Source organism: Vombatus ursinus, unplaced genomic scaffold (assembly GCF_900497805.2).
Source record: "Vombatus ursinus unplaced genomic scaffold, bare-nosed wombat genome assembly UNPS02014799.1, whole genome shotgun sequence".
Classification (NCBI taxonomy): domain Eukaryota; kingdom Metazoa; phylum Chordata; class Mammalia; order Diprotodontia; family Vombatidae; genus Vombatus; species Vombatus ursinus.
Window position 1 is genome coordinate 28,833,347 of NW_020954577.1, and position 18,977 is coordinate 28,852,323.

At 43.2% G+C, this 18,977-nt stretch overlaps 1 protein-coding gene across 2 annotated transcripts in view; it reads right to left on the bottom strand.

The window, feature by feature from the left end:
* COL6A6 (collagen type VI alpha 6 chain) overlaps positions 1 to 18,977 on the bottom strand; it is a 135,112-nt gene that overhangs the window by 14,583 nt on the left and 101,552 nt on the right. For both annotated transcript variants that reach the window (XM_027872426.1, XM_027872427.1), the window contains exons 30-34: positions 18,421 to 18,456; positions 18,284 to 18,320; positions 16,201 to 16,212; positions 10,195 to 10,688; positions 772 to 868 (exon numbers count right to left, since the gene is read on the bottom strand). In XM_027872426.1, coding sequence (XP_027728227.1) covers positions 772 to 868; positions 10,195 to 10,688; positions 16,201 to 16,212; positions 18,284 to 18,320; positions 18,421 to 18,456 — 676 coding nt within the window. The remainder of the gene's footprint in view (positions 1 to 771; positions 869 to 10,194; positions 10,689 to 16,200; positions 16,213 to 18,283; positions 18,321 to 18,420; positions 18,457 to 18,977) is intronic.

Genomic DNA, 18,977 nt, shown 5'->3' on the forward strand with positions numbered 1-18,977 from the left:
TTTGACTTGACTTGCTCAGCTGTAGTGGAAAGAGCCAGGAGAAGTGGGTGGAAAATGCAGAGAATGAGATTTTGATGTAAGGGGGGGAAAACCAACCCTAACAATCAGTCATCAAAACTGCAATGGTCTGCCTGGGGAAAGTGTGGGTTCCCTCTCACTAGAGTAGAGGGCTTCGAGTTCTTATTGGGAATTCCCGTTCTGCTATGGCAATTCTGAGGTCCCTTCCAGTTGTGAGATTCTGGTTTTCAATTTTTCTTTAAAGGTCATATTTGGGGAATTGGGATATTTCACATTCCATGTAACAAAGGGCAATAGGTTCTGCAAGTTGCTTCTGTCCCTACCAACCCATGCAATGAAATAAAAATTCCTGAGCACAAATGTAGGGGATGAATATCTGAAAAGCAGATTTGGGAGAATCCAGAGGTTTAAGGTTATAAAAATGTACACAGTACATATTTACAGCTCCCTAGTGAAAAAACCTGGAAATCATAAATGACAGATTTTCTAAAAACCATAAACATTTCCAAGTAATATCACACGGTCCAGCTGGCCTCTGCTCCAGTGGAGTTATAAGGAAGGAGAACCTGGCCCGGGGAAGCATGGGATCCAGGCCAGCCAAACAGAGCAAGGCCATGCCTGCAATGTGGTCAGGGCTCCAGGGAAGGTCTCCTCAAGTTACACACATCTCCCCTGCCATGTTCCAGTTCCCCTCGCCAGACAGTGACTCAGTGTCCATGGAAATCCAACTCGTGCTCTGCTGGTGGCTCTTACCATAGCAGAATGTACATTGCTGGAGCCTCTTCAGCATTGGCCTGAAGTCAGCCCCCGGGGGAATAGTTATCACCTGAAAAGCGCCGGTGTCATCAATCTACAGGGAGCGAAAACAAGAGAGATCCTGCTTAGTCTGATGCATGGACTTCCATGGAAAAGTCACTGGGGCAGAGACCCAGAATTTCGAGTATGCATCTCTGGGAGTAGCTGCTCTGAGAGGTTGGCCCCTAGGGGGTGCCATAGTACACACAGGACTGGACCCAGAGTCAGAACGACTGTAGTTCTAATCTGCCCTTGGACACTTGCTAGTTGTGTGATCCTGGGCAAATCACATAATCTCTTGTCTACCTCTGTTTCCTCATCGGTGAAATGGAGGGTTTAATTTTTGTTGTTCAGTTTTCAGTCATGTCCGACTCTGCGACCCCATTTGGGGTTTTCTTGGCAAAGATTCTGGAGTGGCTTGACCATTTCCTTCTCCAGTTCATTTTATAGATGAAGAAACTGAGGCAAGCAGGGTGCAGTGACTTGCCCAGGGTCACAAACTTAGTAACTGTCTGAGGCCGGATTTGAACTCAGGAAGATGAGTCTTCCTAACTCCAGGTGGGGAGTTCTGTGTACCGTGGCACCACCTAGCTGCTCCCCACCCAGGTATAGATACAGAGGCCCAAAGGGATTAAACATTTGTCTGTGAGCACACAGCCAGTAAAACACGGAGACGGAATCTGCACTTAGATCTTCCGGCCTTCAAGCCCAGCATTCTATCCCCCAGACAGACTCTGCTCAGCCTCCGTGGTACCACTCACTGGGCCTGGGTCTCCTCCCCATAAAGGTAGGGAACTGGACTCTGGGTCCAAGGTCCCTTCTGACTCTAAATTCTATGATTCTATGGATGGAGGACAGAAAAAAATCCCAATTATTTGATTGCTTTGGTTAGTTCTGTTCCAGTTGATCCAAGTTTTACTGGATTTGCAAAGTTCTTTAAATCCCAAGAACTAAATTTCATAGGAAACAAAAGGTACAATGGTTGAATTATATCACCTGATAATAAAGATACTTAAATACCATTCACAAAGTGCTGCAAATGACTGTTTCAGTCAAGGAATCTTAACCTGCTTTCTATGTCCCTTTGGGCAGTGTCTAGAGGAGCTTGTGGACCCCTCCTCAAAGGATTTTAAATGCACAAAATAAAATACAGATGATAAAGAAAACCAATTATATTGAAATGCAGTTATCAAAATACATTTTTAAAAACCGCATTCTTGGGTCCCAGGTGATGAACCCCAGCTTGGTGCTGGGTGAAAACGTCCCAGGTATTGTCTGCTGTACCTATCTCATCACTGGTGGAGGAATATTTTGAGACCCACAGGATCTACGCACACACATTCACAGGGCGCTCTGAAAGTGCACCTAATTGAAGTTACTTTCCCTCTTTGGTTTAGCCTCTTGTATAGAAAGATGCCAGACCTTAGAAAGTTTGAGTCTGTTCCACTTCAGGGACCTAAGGACGGTCTCAATTTTCTATTTCTATCTCTGGCACTTCACATAGTGCTTGGCACCAAGTCAGTACTTAATAAATGCTTTCCCCTTCCAATTCAGGTTTTTAAAATGCATCTTTTGTAATTCCTTTGGATGGGCTCCTTTAGAGTCAGAAGTTCTGGGTTTTACTCTCTACTCTGGCAGTTAATGTATCTGTTTAATTTTGAGAAAGTCACCCCATTTCTCTAAGCCTCAGTTTCTTTAATCTGCAAAAAGAGGGTACTATCTGTACTGCCTAAGACAGCTGTCATGAGAATCAAGAGTAGAGGCCACATAAATCCAAGTAGGAGTCATTGTTATTAAATCATCAGACCTCAGTATTTTATTTAAAAAATGGCACCATTCTGGTAAACAGGAGTGGAAAGGGCAGGTGGTCCACACATCTCTTGCCTCAGCCCATGTCTAAGAAGCACTGCTGCTATAGAAGACATTTCCTCTTTTCTCCTCAGTGTGACTCAGTGCACAAGCACTTACTAATTAAGTGATTGCTCTATGCCAGTCACTGGGCTATACACAGGGTGGCAGCTGAGATGAGCAGATTGCCAAGCAATCCTCTAACCCTTGTCTGTGGGGTTACGGCATGGCAGTCATTTCATTAACTGAGCAAGACTGAATAAACAGTGTGTTGCCCTCAGGAGTTACTATTTTTAAATCTACATCAATGCTGTTGTGATTAATACAATGCAAATTCACTTAAAATTATTAATGAATTCATAGGAGCACGTCTCCATGCGTTTTCCCAATCAATGGAGACTAATAGTATAGTTACAGGAGGAAGGAACACTGACTGGTGTCAGAGGAACCCTGGTCCTTCCCACCCACATGACGATGGGAAAAGGACTTGACTTCCTTAGGCCTCCGTTTCCTCATCTGTAAAATAAGGGGACTGGATTAGATGGTTTCTGAGGTCCCTTTTGGCTCTAGGTCCGTGATCCTGTGAGACTGTGGAGGTCTATGAAATATTCTAATGTTAAAATGGGGCCCTTATCTGCAAATCAACAAGCAATTATTAAGCACTTACTATGTTCCAGACATTGTATTAAGCCCTGGGGATGCAAAGAAAGGCAAAACAAAAAACTGTGCTTCCTCGAGGAGGGAGGCAACATATAAATAATTAGAAGACGTACATGGAAGTAGATGAAGGTCTTCTCAAAGGGGAGATTGGGAAAGGTGAGTGGAGAAATGGATAGAGTGCCGGGCCTGGAGTCAGGAAGTCCTGAGTTCAAATCTGACCTCAGACACTTAATAGCTATGTGACCCTGGGCAAGTCACTTAACCCTGTTTACCTCAGTTTCCTCATCTGTAAAATGAACTGGAGAAGGAAAAGGTGAACCACTCTAGTATCTTAGCCAAAAAAATCCCAAATGGGGTCACGGAGAGTCTGACACAACTGAAAGGATTGAATAACAACTCTTGCAGAAGGTGAGATTTGACCTGAGCTTTGAAGGAAGCCAGAGCAACTAAGAGGCAGGGGTGGGGCCGGGGCAGTGAGGAAGCAGAGCATTGTTTGTAGGCATGGGTGTGGGGGGCAAGGACAGTCAGTGTGAAGGCAGAAAGAAGGGGGATGGAATGGTGTTTGTGAGGAAGCCGCTATGGTGGCGGGAGAGGAGGAAGGGAAGAAGCCGCCATTCCATTCTGATTATTCACTTAACCTTTGTAAGAACAGCAAAGCCACCACTAGGACCCCCCGAGGGCCAGGGCTGGCTTACCTTCTCCAAGTATTGTGGGGATCCAGTGGTTGGTAAATTCAAGCAAAGTTAAAAACAGGCATGGTGGAGAATTATTTTGCTATTGACAGCTTTGTAATAACAACAGAAGCCAAGGAAATCTCTGTAAAAACCTCAAACTGAGCTTTGAAAGCCCTGAAAACTTCCCAGCATGCACAAGAGAGACCTGCGCCATTTTGGCTTTTGCTCCCACGATCAGAGAGAATCTTTTAACTGGAAACATTTTCTAAGGCCCGGATTAGCCAAACAGTAACAAAATAAAAATAAGTATCAAGGTATGTAAAGCACAAACACATTTCTGAGCCAGAACATTCACAAAAATAGAGAGGCCCGCCCTGTATCAGAATTCTAAACATGTAGCAAGCAAAATCCTCCAAAAAGAAGGAGCTGTCTCCGGACACGTATGACAGAAACATCTGGGGCTCAAGTCAATCTATGAAGAAAGGTTTTCCCTTTCCACAAACGCCTCCCCATTTTGGAAATAAATAATAGCCCCATCACTCAGTCTGATAACAGCGTTGGCCATTTCTAAGAAGCTGCCTATAGGCCATTTCACTGGGGGATGGAGAGGATGCTGCTGACCTGTGCAGAGAAGGGTAGTGTGGTGTGACAGAAAGGATGTTGCACTTGGGAGGGAGGAGAGACTTGGGTTTGAATCCTACTTCAGACACTTGCTGTGTGAGGGAGGTAAGTCACTTGATCTTTCCAAGCCTCAGTTTCCTCATCTATAAAATGGATCTCCGATGATGCCTGCAGTATTTGCCTTATAGGATTGTGAGGCTCAAATAAAATAGTACACGTAAAACATTTTATACTATTAATGCTTAGAACTACACTAGGACTTTTGGACCACCCACCGTGCCACAATGGCTTCTCCATAGATGGGGAATGGGGTGACACTGTTCCATACTATTAGAAAACTATTGATGGTGGCCAGAAATAATCTCATGGAGAGTCTTATTCTGGGTCATGTAACTTTGGTTAACCAGCATCTTGGAAAAGCCATTTTCATTGTGTAATGTGCTGGACCTTTAGAAATGTGATCCAGAACACAAGCTTCCCATGGATCAACCTTATGACATGCTTTTAATTTAGAAAAAAAAAGTTACAAGAGTTTTAAGTAGTCCAGATGCCCAGTTAAAGAGGTAATGGATTTAGGAAGAAGTGGAGAAGAAATGCAATGTCCCACTTGGATCCCAAATCTAATAAATTGCAAATTGTGCTTCTTATTCTGCCCCTCAAACCTACTGCTCCTTCTGGCTTCACTCACCCTACACCAGTAGAACATAAACTCTTTAAGGATGAGGTCGATTGGGGAGATATTTACATTTTTGTAAATCTCCATCGGGTAGCGCTCTTTACACACCCATTGCAGATTTTTGGGCAGGTACCAGACTGGTGATATCCTTAGTGCTAAGTATAGAACTCCCAGTATGGAAACTCCCAATGCAGATCAATAACTGCTCTGCAACTCATGGTCTTGGAGCAGAGGTTCTTAACCTGGGGCCCATAAACTTGTTTCTTTAAAAAAAAAATTACATCAGTAATTCAATATAATTGGTTTCATTTCTAATCCTCTGAATTTTATTTTAGTGCATTTAAAGAGACTATTTTAAGAAGGGGTCCAGTGACTTTACTAGACTGCCAGAGGAGTCCATGACACACAAAAGGTAAAGAATACAGTTTTATAGAGTTGCTTGAGGCCAAATACACACTAGGTGTGTATGCTGCTAATGTTTGCTGAAATGACTTGTCAGTGGCACTGCCATTCATCCATGGCCAAAACCTTGATGGAATCTTTTGACTCTTCCCTTGTCACTCTTCTAGTTATGATGTCCTGCCCATTTTCTCTCTTACATCCATCTTCCTCTATTTTCACTGCTCCCATCCCAGGATAGAACTTAATTATCACCCATCTGGACTATTATAAGAGCTTCCTAACAGAGTTATTGGCCTCACTTCCCACCAAGCCCCCCCCACCTCCAATCCACTCCACATCTGTCTGCCACGTTAATCTCTCTCGTGCGCAGACATCGTCATGATCACAAGCCCCTGATGACTTTATCGCCCACCAAATAAAATTCAAACTCCTGTGCCTGGTATCTAAGGCAGCTCACAATCCGACTTGCTTCCCCCCAGCTTTCCAGTCTAATTTCCCACTACTCCCCTCTGGGTCCCCTATGCTCCAGCCAAGCTGAAGGAGTTGCCAAGCCCTGCCAGCCACGTCCAAGACACTTACTCACGCCTTTCCTGCTCTCCCAGCTCCACTCCCGCTTCTCCACCATTCCCCTTCTCATCCTGGAAGGTTCCTCTGCCCTTGACACACCCTTCTCCTACTAGTGACCTCCTCCCAGAACCTCTAGGCCAGCCCTGCCAGCTCCTTTACTTCTCCCATTTCTGTCTTATTCCTCCAGGCTCCCCACTTTTAAGCTTCTTTTTATGTATTGTACCCTGCCCCCCAGGCTCCTGGAAGACAGGGATTTTATTTTTGCTTGTATTTATTTCCTCAGAACTTAATAAATGCTTGTTGATGTGACTGAACATGCCCTGTTACATAGCTGAGGGGCACCCCATCTCGAAGTAATGAACCCTATAGGTATTATTCTTGTGGATGGCTCTAGGTTAGATTAGACTCCAGTTTTCTGCCTGATTCTGGCACATGCTGTGAGGAGGACTCTGGAGAAGCTGAACCCTTAATCCTAGACCAGCAAAAACACTTGTGAAGACCCACAGATGACCACAATGACAGCATCAGAGGAGGAGGAAAGAGGCAGACACTCTGAATAACGCAGCTCTTTTGCTTCTCCTTGCCTCCAGAGGCCTCTCCTGGTCTTACATGGCCCCTTAAGTCTACTTGTAGGCTATTCTGACCCAAGCTTCCCTGGTTCCTTTCCTAACCTCTGGCTTTCTGAAAAATTCCAGTGGAATTACCAATGTAATCAGCTGCCAATAGATTCTATTATTCTCCTTAGCCCTGGTGCTGGAGGAGTATACGGGGCTATCTTCCCCTTTCAGGACTCCATTTTCATGTCTTTGTTCTGCTTTCCCACCTCCTTGCCTTTGCTCACATAGTTCTCCATAAGTGAGATGCCCTCCCCTTTCTCTCTACCTGCTGAAATCCTTTCCTGCTCATTCTTTAAGGACCATATCAAATGCTACTTTCTTAAGAAGTTTCTCCTGTTCCTCCTTCCTTCCCCACCTCCCATAACATAGTATACCTCTCTTACCCACTTACCATTTCTATCTCCCTCTAGGGTCACAAAGATCTTTACCTCCATGAGTTTGCTTGAGCCTCATGACAGCTCAGTGAGGTGGATGCCACTATCGCCTCCATCACACAGATGTGGAAACTAAGGTACATGTGTTATTTTCCTATAAAAGTGTGACTCTATTTCTTTTCTAAATTGTATATGACCCCTAGCTCCCAGAACCATATGTTTGCGGAACTTGCTGAAGAAAATGACAAGACTTCAAAAATCAAATCACGCTTTGGTGGGATCCTCTCCTCTAGAGCGATTTCCTTCCAAATGACTCTGTGCTATAAGCAGAAAGACTTTTTAGATGTGCTTCTGATTTGATTCCTTCCTAGATACTACTTAGCTATTTTAGGGACTTAAGGACTAACTCCCATCCCCCTGAGAATCTCTCCCTTCTCCATGTCTCTTCCTGAGGAGGAACAGATGGGAGTTGTCCTGATGAAGATGTGGGATGGACCCGATGGTCTAATATGGATCTCTCAGCCTTAATCAGAGCTCACTCAAAAATCATGTTCTGAAGATTCTAGGGAGTTCAAGGCTAATTCAGAAATAAACTTCGACTTAATGTAATTACTTGTTACACTAAAAAATAAGCATTTTGAGATTGACATGTGATAGACATGTTTTTGGTGAAAAAAATACAGTAGTTTAAGATCAATACCAAATGTCTTTGCTACAAGAGCAAATTAAGTACTGGCTTCAAGATACTTTCTTTTCTCTGGGTTTGGGACTAAACATAGCCAAGAGAAGCTGAGAGTAGGTGTCAGGTGGAGACATCCTGGCAATCCAGCTGTCTGAGGATCCAAGTTTACTTGTAGGATTCACTCCTTATCACAGTTCACTGGCATATCATGTGTAGTTGGCCCCAGTGGGTATTTTCCAGTTCATGTGCTGATCCTGTCCTGATGTGGACATCTCAGTCAGCTCATTAAGATACAAGAGAGACTGGCTGCTGATGCTAAAAGGTATTTTTGACTTCCCTACAAATCTAAGGTCCAACATCATGGAATGGTTTCTAGTCACTAAGTACTGGAATTCATTTCAATACTATTCAGGTCATGGCTGATTTCCATTTCACCATCTTTAGAGAGAATTATGGAGCTGGAAAGGCCCTTGTGAATGTTAGAAAGATGCCTAGGAGATTTCCTGCCTTCTTATGCTAAACAAAATACCTCTCAACTATTTTAGTCTTTCATAGTATCATGGACTTAGACCTTGGTTAGCTGTAATCCCGCTCCACCTCTCTCTTCTCCTACCTGCTCATTTTACAGAAGAAACTGAAGCCTACACAGGCCTAATGACTTGTGCGAGATCACACAGGTGGAAAGTACCAAAGTCAGAATTTGAATTCAGGTCCTCTGATTCAAAATCCAGAACATTTGTCACTGAATAATATAGCCGGAAGGGACCCTAGAACGAATCTAGTTTCATCATGAGCTTACATCCCACAAGGACCTTTAAGAAAAAAAAAAAAAGCCAAAACCTTTGTCTCTTTTTTTCTAGTTCATTTCTCAGATTGCTTTTCCCCAGATTTAAAAAAACAAACAAAACCAAAACCAAACAAACAAACAACAACAACAATAACAACAAAAAAAAAAACAAGAAAGAAAAAGGGAGGGATAGACATGGTTCTAAAGACCTGGATTGGAGTCTCCATTCAAAAACCACTTTATGTTTGTGTGACCGTGAGCAAGTCACTGTCAAATGAGCTGGTGAGACTGGACAGCCTCTTAGCTATAACCCCATTATTTCTCCAAGCTCTGGCATTTACCAGCTGTGTAATTTCAGGCAATGCACTTACCCTAAGCCTCTATTTCCTCATCTTTAAAAAGAGGATAATACAATTTGTACTATCGTACTATACTATTGTGCTTCCTCCCCCCCCTTTTTAGATTGTGAGCCCCTTGAGGGCAGGGGCTGCCTTTTGCCTTTCTTTATATCCCTAGCACCTGGTACAGGGCCTGGCACACAGCAGGAGCTTAATTAATGTTTATTGACTAACACACGGTTATTGTAAGAAAAACATTTACTAAATTGTGAAGCACATTTAAAATGTGGGCTGAATTTGTAAAATATTACAAATAATCAGTGTTATAATGAAAATAATAATAATAACTAAGTTTAAAAAAACAGACAGTGAAACGTAGGGGAAAGAGATAGGATGTGGAGTCTGAGGGGTTGAACCCCAGCTCTGCCTTCACCTCGAAGCGTTACTTTGAAGCACAAATGAATACATGAAAATGCACTTATTAAATATCTACTATGTCAGGCACTGTGCTATGTGATACAAATACAGAAGCGAGCTAGCTCCTGCCTTCAAGGAGCTTACGGTCTAACAACACACAGAGGGAGGAGCAGTGGCCATGGAAGGTAATTTTGGTCTGACACATGTTATTTCTCCTTTGTGACCTTGCAGTTCATCTGTGAAATCAGAGACTTAGGTTACATGATCTGGAAGGTCTCTTTCAGCTCTAAATCCTTATGACTCACGACTCATTCATTTTACAAGTGGAGAAACCAAGGCATTGAGAGGGGGGAATGGTTTGCTTAAGCTGCCTGGGAACTAATGAAAACATTGCCTTAGCTCATGACTTGCCTAGAATAGTCAGAGGTTAAGTAGCTAGCCAAGAGTCACAGAGGCAGAATGTGTCAGAGGTGGAATCTGAACTCAGGTCTTCCCGACTCTGAGGACAGCTCTCTATCTCCTATGACGCACTACTTCTCAATGACAAGACTTTTTAAAAGGTGTGGTGGGGTTGTTACACCAGTGACATCTATTGTTCATAAGGAAACCTTTCCCCTTGGTACCCATGGTGCTAAGCAAGAATAAAACACCGACTCTGGAGGCAGGAAGGTTTCTTATTGCATATAGGAAACCACAGGGAAAAAGAAGCCCCCCTTACCGCGAAGGCACGCTTGATGGCGGGCACGCTGTTAAAAGCAATCACGACCGGAATGACATCCAGAGCGTTGAATTCCATGGTGGCAGTAACGATGGACGAAGCATCGACGGATTTGTCGTTACTGAAAATTGTGGCGATCCGCCTGGTGTTGACCCCGGGGAGGGTTCTCTTGAAGACATTCCTGGCCACAAACCTCATCGTCTTGCCAATCTCCCGGTCCCCTGAGGTGGTCTCAAAACGGAGAGCTTTGATCTCTCTGAGCAGCTGGCTCTTGTTGTAGGAGTCGGACAGGCGGAGGAGATGCCGGGTGTTGGAGTTATAGGAGACAACGGCCACCCTCGCTCCCACTGGGCAGTTGCCTTCCCTGATTTTGAGGTCATTCACAATTGCCATGGTCATCTCCTTCATTCGTTCAAACGCCTCCTCCGTGACTTCTCGGGACAAATCCAGAGCAAATACTAACTCGGTAGGATGAACAGGACACTCTGGCTTACCTAAAAGATAAGGGGAAAAAAAAATGTGTCCATAACCTAACAGATCTTTTTATTTTGTTGATAGAGTCGCAGAATGTGCAGGCCTTAGAATTTGGAGCTAGGACAGACCTTGGAGATCATTTAGTTCTACCTTTCATTTTATAGTTGGTGAAAACGAAGATGGGGAGGAGGGAAATGACTTGCCCAGAGAAATATAGGGAGTACCAAAAAGAGTCTAGATTTGAAGCCATACCCCATGGCTCAAAAATCCAGTGATCTTTCCACTTCCCAACACTTCCTTTATGCTTTAAGGTATATAAAATTTCCGTACAAGGACCTGTGAAATGGTAGTATGTTACAGAGGAGGAGACTAAGGCTCAGAAAGAAGGAAAAATGACTTTTCTTATATCACACAGGACCCAGGACCTGAACCTGGGTCTTCTAATCACAGTTTTAATGCCCTGGGGGCAGGGAGAGACAAAACATATTGGACAAAGCTCTAGATGTGGAAAGAGGAAAAGACTGGTTCAAATTTCATCTCTGATATGTGAAACCTGCTGGCTATGGCACTATAGGCAAGTTGTTACATTACCTGAGCCTTAGTTTCTTAATGTAAAATGGGGATAATGATCACTCTAATATCTTCTTCACAGGAAGAGATGCCAATGAGATAACGTGTGTAATCTGTAAACCTTTAAGGGTTATGTAACTATAGGTTGTTATTATTAGGGTCTGGGAAGAGAAGGTAGGAAGCAGAAAGGGTCTTAGAGATCCTCTAATCCAATTCTCTCATTTTTTTACAGAGGAGGAAACTGAGGCCCAGAAAAAAAAACTGAGGCCCTTGCTTTCTCCAAGGTCATAAAGAAATTTTAGTGTCAATGAACTTTGTGTTCACACTAATCAGTGTCAGTACAACTTTGCTGTGCTAAATTGGAAGAGAAAAGGATATATAAAACTAAACTCTCACAAAGACCTCCCCTGATGATGGCTCATGGGTGGTGCGGGTGACTACCACTGCGTTCTTAGAGGATATCCCAATAATGGAGAATAACCTCTGGCCAAGCCACAAGGGCTTCAAATGTACACTACGTCTGGCTGTCCTTTACTTGAAGATCTCCCACATGAAGAGAGGAGAGGTCATCACTAGACAGTTGTCCACGAGTAGCTGAACTTCTTCTGGTCTCAAAAGTCAAGAAGGCATTTGGGGAGGGCATGGAGGGGCTGTGATCTGCATCAGGGAAGGGTATATCCCCTGGCCAAACCATGGACATATAAATTAAACAATTCTTCTTAAAAATCCATAAATGAATGACCAAAAACTTTTAATTAATTTATAAAAATTGATGAAATCATCCTGTTTTGCTTTCAGTGGTTGATACAATGACATGATGTTGCATAACCACAATCTCTGAAACCTCAATTAAATAAACTGCAGTTTCAGATCATTTAACTTTTTGGGGAAAAATAATGAAACAACAGCAAGGGGTAACAGATGGAAAGTCTATGTCTCACGTGGATAACCAGGCAAAGGCAAGTGAGCTAGAGGAAGGCATCCAACACTATGTATGGATCCCCCCCTCTGAAGGACTATGGAGGCTGTGGACAAGAGTCATGTGGGATGAGAAGGCAGGAACAGGTCATGATCTTCATCACTGGAAGGAGTATCTGAGAAAGTCTGATTCTGGATTCATCCATCAGCCCTCATAGAGACCTGGCTCCCCTTTCATTCTGCTGCCCCCCTCGTTGTACCCTCTCTTGTTCCCACTCCCCCCATCACACAGATCCTGGGGCGGGGTGTGTGTGTCAGAATACTCCTTACTTTCTATTGTCACTTTCAGACTCTCCCTTTACCTGCTTTACTTAGTTCTTTCCTCTCTTGAATTTCACTCAAATACAATTTCTCCACTCCATCAAAATTGTGGCCCCTGTAGTTTGCCAAAAGGACCCCCCCCAATTTCATCCACCTTTCTCAGAGTTCAGCGCCTGGCTTATCTTCCCCCTCTCCTCCCCAATTCTTCTCTATACCAGGGGACTTAGATATTCATTTTGACGGTCCCTCAAGCTCCCTAGCCTCCCATTTCCTCAGTGTCCTTAAATCCCACAACCTACCCCTTCAGTCACAAACGGTATGATCACCCACCAGATCATGCCACTATCCACAAGTGTGCCACTTCACTAATTAGGGACTGACATTCCTCTGACCACCACCTCCTGTCCTTCTATCTCTCTCTATCCTTCACCTGTCCTATATCTGTTCTTTGCCCTCGAGACCTCCATTCCCTCCATTCCCTCCATTACCTGCTATTTTCTCAGGTTAACTCTCCTTTTCAGACTTCAGCCTCTTCCATCTCGACCCAAAAGTTAGCACTTTCAACTCTACACTGTCCTCTGCTCACACTGAATGTCTTGTCCCCTTATTCCATCACTGCTCTTCCTGTGCCAAACCTCAGCCCTGGAGGACTTCCATCCTCTACCTCTTACTCATAAACACCTGAATGAAATCCTGAGATGATGCAGACTGGGTACAAATATATGTTATCCAAACTCAAATGGATCCTCAATGTAGAAAGGCAGTCCTTTTATTCCTTCCTAATTGGTTCCCCATCTCATTTCCCACAAAGGTTATTCAAACCTTCTCTTCCCTACTCAAGTCTCCCCACCTTCTGCTCTCCCTTATCTCTCAGCTGAGGACCTAGCCTCTTTGTTGGAAACATCTGAAGTTGTTCATGTGAACTTCCTTTTCTCCTATTCTCCTCTTCTCAAAACTCCTTGACCTCATCTCTTACACCGTCCTCCTTTCTCCCTGTCTCTGATCCTGAGGTGACCCTTCTTCTTGACAAGACCCATTCTTCAACATGTGTTGTTCAGTCATTTCCAACTCTTTGTGATCCCATGGGCCATATCATGATAATAACGTCCACAGGGTTTTCTTGGCAAGGATACTGGAGTGGTTTGCCATTTCCTTCTCCAGAGGCAAACGGAGGATAAGTGACTTGCCCGGGGTCCCACAGCTAGTAGTTGTCTGAGGCCACATTTGAACTCACGTCTTCCTGACTCCAGGCCCAGCTCTCCATCCACCGAGCCATCTAGCTACCTCTTCAACATGTGTACTCAAACCTATCTTATCCAGCAGATTGTATCCTCAATAATCCTACCTCTTGCCTTTATAGTCTTTAACCTATCCCTATCAACTAACCCCTATCACGCCAGCTTCAAAGATGCAGAAAGTCTCCCACCCTTAAAAAGTCTTTACTAGATCCTACCATCCACTCAAGTTATCGTCCTCTCTCCCTCCCTCCTTATTTCTCAAATAGATTCCTAGAAACAGCTGCCAACACTCTTGACTTTTCTTTCTCTTTCCACTCTGTCCTTAATCCTTTTTGATCTGGCTTCTGACCTCATCATTCAACTGAAACTTAACTCTCCAAAGCTGCCAACGATTTCTTCATTAATAAATCTGATAGTCCTTCCCCAATCCTCATCCTTCTGGACCTCTACACTGTTGACCACCCTCCTCTTCTGGATATTCTCTACTCTCTGGGTTTCTGGGACACTCCTGTCTCCTGCTTCTCTTCCTCCCTGTCTGACCCTCTTCTTCTCAGTCTCTGTTGCTGGCTCATCATCCATATTATACCTCCTGAGGGCACTCCTGGCCCCTCTTCTTCCTTTATATTGTCTCTTGGTAACCTATTTGATCCCATGGGTTTAACTTTCTCTCTTATGCAAATGATTCCAAGATCTATATCTGTGTCTCTTCCACAAGTACCAGATCCACATCACCATTTGCCATTTCAAATGAACATTTCAAACTAGATGTCCTGGAGACATTTTAAATGTAACGCATCCTGCATTGAATTCTGTCTTTCCCCTTAAACACTCCCCTCTTCCAGACTTCCTTATATCTGCCAAAGGCACCACCATCCTTCCATTGACTTAGGTTCAGAATCTCAACGTGATTGTGGACTCTTCACTCATCCCTCATCCCACATATGCAACCAGTTGCCACATCTTGAAGTTTCCACATGCATAACATCTCTTAGATCTTATCCCTTCCCTCTAATCAAACAGCTACCCTCTTAGCATTTACACCTACCAATTGGATTACTGCAACATCCTCTGAAGTAGTCTTCCTGCCTCAAGTGTCTTGTCAATCCACTATATCCTACACATTGCTGGCAAAGTTATCTGTCTTAAGCTCACGTCTCATTGTGATTCACCTATCTGACTAGACCCAATGGCTCCCTATATCTTCCAGGATAAAATATAAGCCTCTCTGTTTAGCTTTTAAAGTCCTTTACAACCTGGTTTCAACTTATCATCTTTCCAATGTGACTAAAAGATTATTCCCAGTTGAGCACTCCATGATCCAACCAAACTGGCTTGTCTTAGTTTCACATACTTTCAGTCTCTTTCTTCCAGAAGCCTCCACAAAACAATCCCATAGCATCAGTGACGGTACATTCTGGGAAGCCTCTCTTATTTCTATAGTAATGCTGAACAGGCTTCAGCCAGCAGCAAGATATTCCTGTTTGATCAAGCTTTTAGTCAGCCATAGACTGAAATGAGGATAAAATTGGTGTGGGTTAACAGTCCAGAGAAATAAGTTGGTTATATCCTCAGATACTTACTAGCTGTGTGACCCTGGGCAAGTCACTTAACCCTGTTTGCCTCAGTTTCCGGAGAAGGAAATGGCAAAACCACTCCAGTATCTTTGCCAAGAAAACCCCAAATGAGTCACAAAGAGTTGGACACAACCAAAACAACTGAATGACACCAATCCTCCAATCATGGATAGTCTTAGGATTTTATGTGACGATAGGATTTTAGAACTATAATGGACTTTAGAATCAATCTGTTCAGACCCCTCACCTTATTGATGAGAAGAATGAGGCTCAGAGAAAGAGACTGAAAGGGAAGTAAGCAGAGTAGGGAGTTCAGAGTTTGTCTGCATGGTACCATGTGGACCTTTTCCAGAGCTGAGCACTTAGCTGACTTTTGGATTTGAACTCATTCGATCATCTCTACAAATTGTTACAATTTGTTACAGTTACAATTGTGGCTGCTGCAATGTTTAACAATGTAGTTGGTATGGAGTTGAGAAAGATTTGTAGGTAGCAAGGATTGTGTTGAATGAACCAGGTTTGGTGAGATTCCCCTCTGACATAACAATGGCACAGGGAGGACCAGAGAATTACAAATCGAGAAGCTTGGCTAAGTGCTTGACTTTGAAAATGGCACCAAAAACAGAAGACTGAACTCTAAACTCCAGCCCCGGCTTGCTCTTTTTCCAATCCTGTTCACCCAGAAGTCTTCAGAGAACCACCCCAGAAACCCAAGTCCCACAACCGTAGTGCTTTTGCATCCTGGGTAAGCATATCTTGTCTCTGCAGCAATGCTGGCTCAGGCAGGGTTACACATTGCTGCTCTTGGAAACCGATGCAACGTCAGCCAATCATGCTAAATCATCCTCCGGATGTTTGACACTATTTAAATATTTTCTGCTAATTACAACGAATAGTAATGGAGTACTCACCCTTCCAGCCAGCTAGAGGAAAAAAAACAACAAGTGTGACATTATTATTTGGGAGAAGAAAAGAAGATTAAACCATGTAACATAGTTGTGGCAGCTGAGATTAAATCCTGTGAGCTTTTCCAGGTGAATTCTACAGAATTTGGCAGATAGGCCACGTCTTGGCACCCAGGTTTGAAAATGAGTTGACTGAACCTGGTATCCTGCTAACTGTAGAATTCCAAGGGGGATGACAGAGGAAGTCAAGGGTTTGTATAGGCAAGCTAGCCTGAAACTCATAGAGTCTTTAAATGAGGAGGGGGGAAGGAAATGTATCAGAGTGGGCATTTATCTGGACAGCAAAATGGTCTCATGAAGACTACAGAATGCCCCACCTACTTTCAATTAATCAGAATAATAGCAATACTCAATAGGGAGCAAGCATTTATACTGCACTTTAAGGTTTCCAAAAGGCTTTACAAACATCATCTCATTTTATCCTCAAAACAACCCTGGGAGGTAAGGCTGTTGTTATCTCCATTTAACAACTGACGAAACTGAGGCAGACAGAGGTTAAGTGACTTGCCAATGGTCACACAGCTAATGTCTGAGGCCAGATTGGAACCCAGGTCTTTCTGACTCTAGTCTTAGCATCCTTTCCATGGTGCCACCTAGGTGCCTCTTAATTCAATTAAATCAGCCCTCTTAGGTGCTACTTCCTAAAAGAGTCCTTTCTCAGTTGTTAATGTTGCCCTCTCCTCCCCCTACCATCTTGAAATTACTTCATATTTACTCAGTATCTAATTTTATATAAATATAAAATACATATATATGTATATGTAATATATACATATATTTACATATTTATTTATTTGTCTATGTATATGTTGCTTTCCTCCAGGAGAAGGTAAACTTCTTGAGGGCAGGAATAGTCTCATTTAATTCTTGTCTTTTTATCCCTAGCACCTAGCATCTGGCCCGGCTCAGGAAATGCTTATACACTGGAATTGAAGAGCAGAAGTGTTTTGCACCTCTGGATTTCACTGAGTGTCTTCCCTTTCCTTCCTAATATGTAAAGATTATGCCCTTCAAGCCCACTCTTTCTCATTTCCTAGTCTTCTCCCAGTTTAGGAAAGAGAAAGTCCCTTTATCATAGCCACCACACACTCTCTATAGAGACAAACAACACAGCCAGCCCAGCTGCATTGTCCTGCAGGAATGAGAATTCTAACTCCATTTTGCATTCAGAACTAAATGTCTGTCTTGAGAGCAATTCAATCTGTTGCAATAAGATCTACTTTTGTCTATTTCTGCCTCCCTGAGAGAACTTGAAAGTCCATCTTTTTCTCGAGGTTGTGTTGGTTTATTCAGAACGTACTGTCAGATAAAGTGGATAAACATTCAACTCTTGAGGGTCTGTTTCTATCGAAACCCCTGACATTACATAGACACACATTCTGAAGGCAGGAGGGGAAAAGAGGATGCCATTCAAAAAGACATTTTTCCTTAATCTTCCAGTTAAAATGCTGTTACTGTTTTCAAACTTTGGGAGGAGAAGAAAACAGCTGACCTAAATATGATTACTGGAAGACGTCTGAACATTTCTGCAAACCAATTTCTAACTAAATATAAACAGATCACTTTGCAAAAGTAGCCTCGCCTCAGAACAACAAATCAAGAGCCAACGTATCCATTCAACTGCATTTTCGGTTCATCCATCTTCTAGCCTGTCATCAACGATCACGGCCAGCTCTTTTATTTTTTAATTGTGAATATTATTCACCATTGATTGACTTAACTGTAGTTTTGAGAGTTGCTGGGAAGATTCTGAGCCCATGCCTTAAGGTTCTTTGGATAGAAGGCACCATGGTTCTTAGCACTTGGGGTCATCACAGTCAATAAGCTGCTGTCCAGCAATAATTGCTCCCCAGCTCCAGGAAAGCTCAATGGTACCTTCTCAACTCGAATTAAACTAGCCAGTAAGGTGGATGCAGAATGTGCTCCAGGCTAGCCCAATGACACCTTCTCAACTTGAATTAAACCAGCTGGTGAGGTAGATGCAGAATGTACTGGCAATCTGACAGATCATTTAAAATAGGGTACTCACGGCTATGGTCCCGTATAAACTGAATGACGTCACAGGTCTACATTTCAAAAACAGGAGAGGAAAAATTAACAAACAGACCACAAGGTGCAGAAGTTTGTGATTCTCAAAGGACTTCATTGGATGCTAGAAGTACGTACTGAAAAAGAAGTCCATCCCTTTGCTCCCTTTGGGCCCTGGGAAAATAAATATTTCAATAAATAAAATGTGCATCATCATCAAAAAGAAAGTCCAAATCGTTACAAAAAAATCACAGAATCATAAGATTCTAGATGGGTTCATCAGACCTACGGGCTCCATTCTTTTGAGCTTTGTGGATTGTAAATCTCTTATCAAGGGACTTACAATACTTCCCCTGCAATACGATAGGGTGGGTAATACTGTACCACACTGTGGTACTGCTTTGCATTCAAAATATCGCCATCCTAGCTTGATCTTAGACCTTTGGGCAATATCCAAAGCCGGAGGTTGCGGCTGGAAATGGAGAACTCTCATTGTTCATTGATTCACTGATGCCATCTGAAAACTAACTAAAAGAATGAGGAAAGGGGCAGCTAGATGGAGCAGTGGATAGAGCACTAGTCCCAGATTCAGGAAGATCTGAGTTCAAGCCTGGCCTTAGACACCTGATACTTACTAACTGTGTGACCCTGGGCAAGTCACTTTATCTCCCAGAGCAGATCAGTAACTTCTCTAC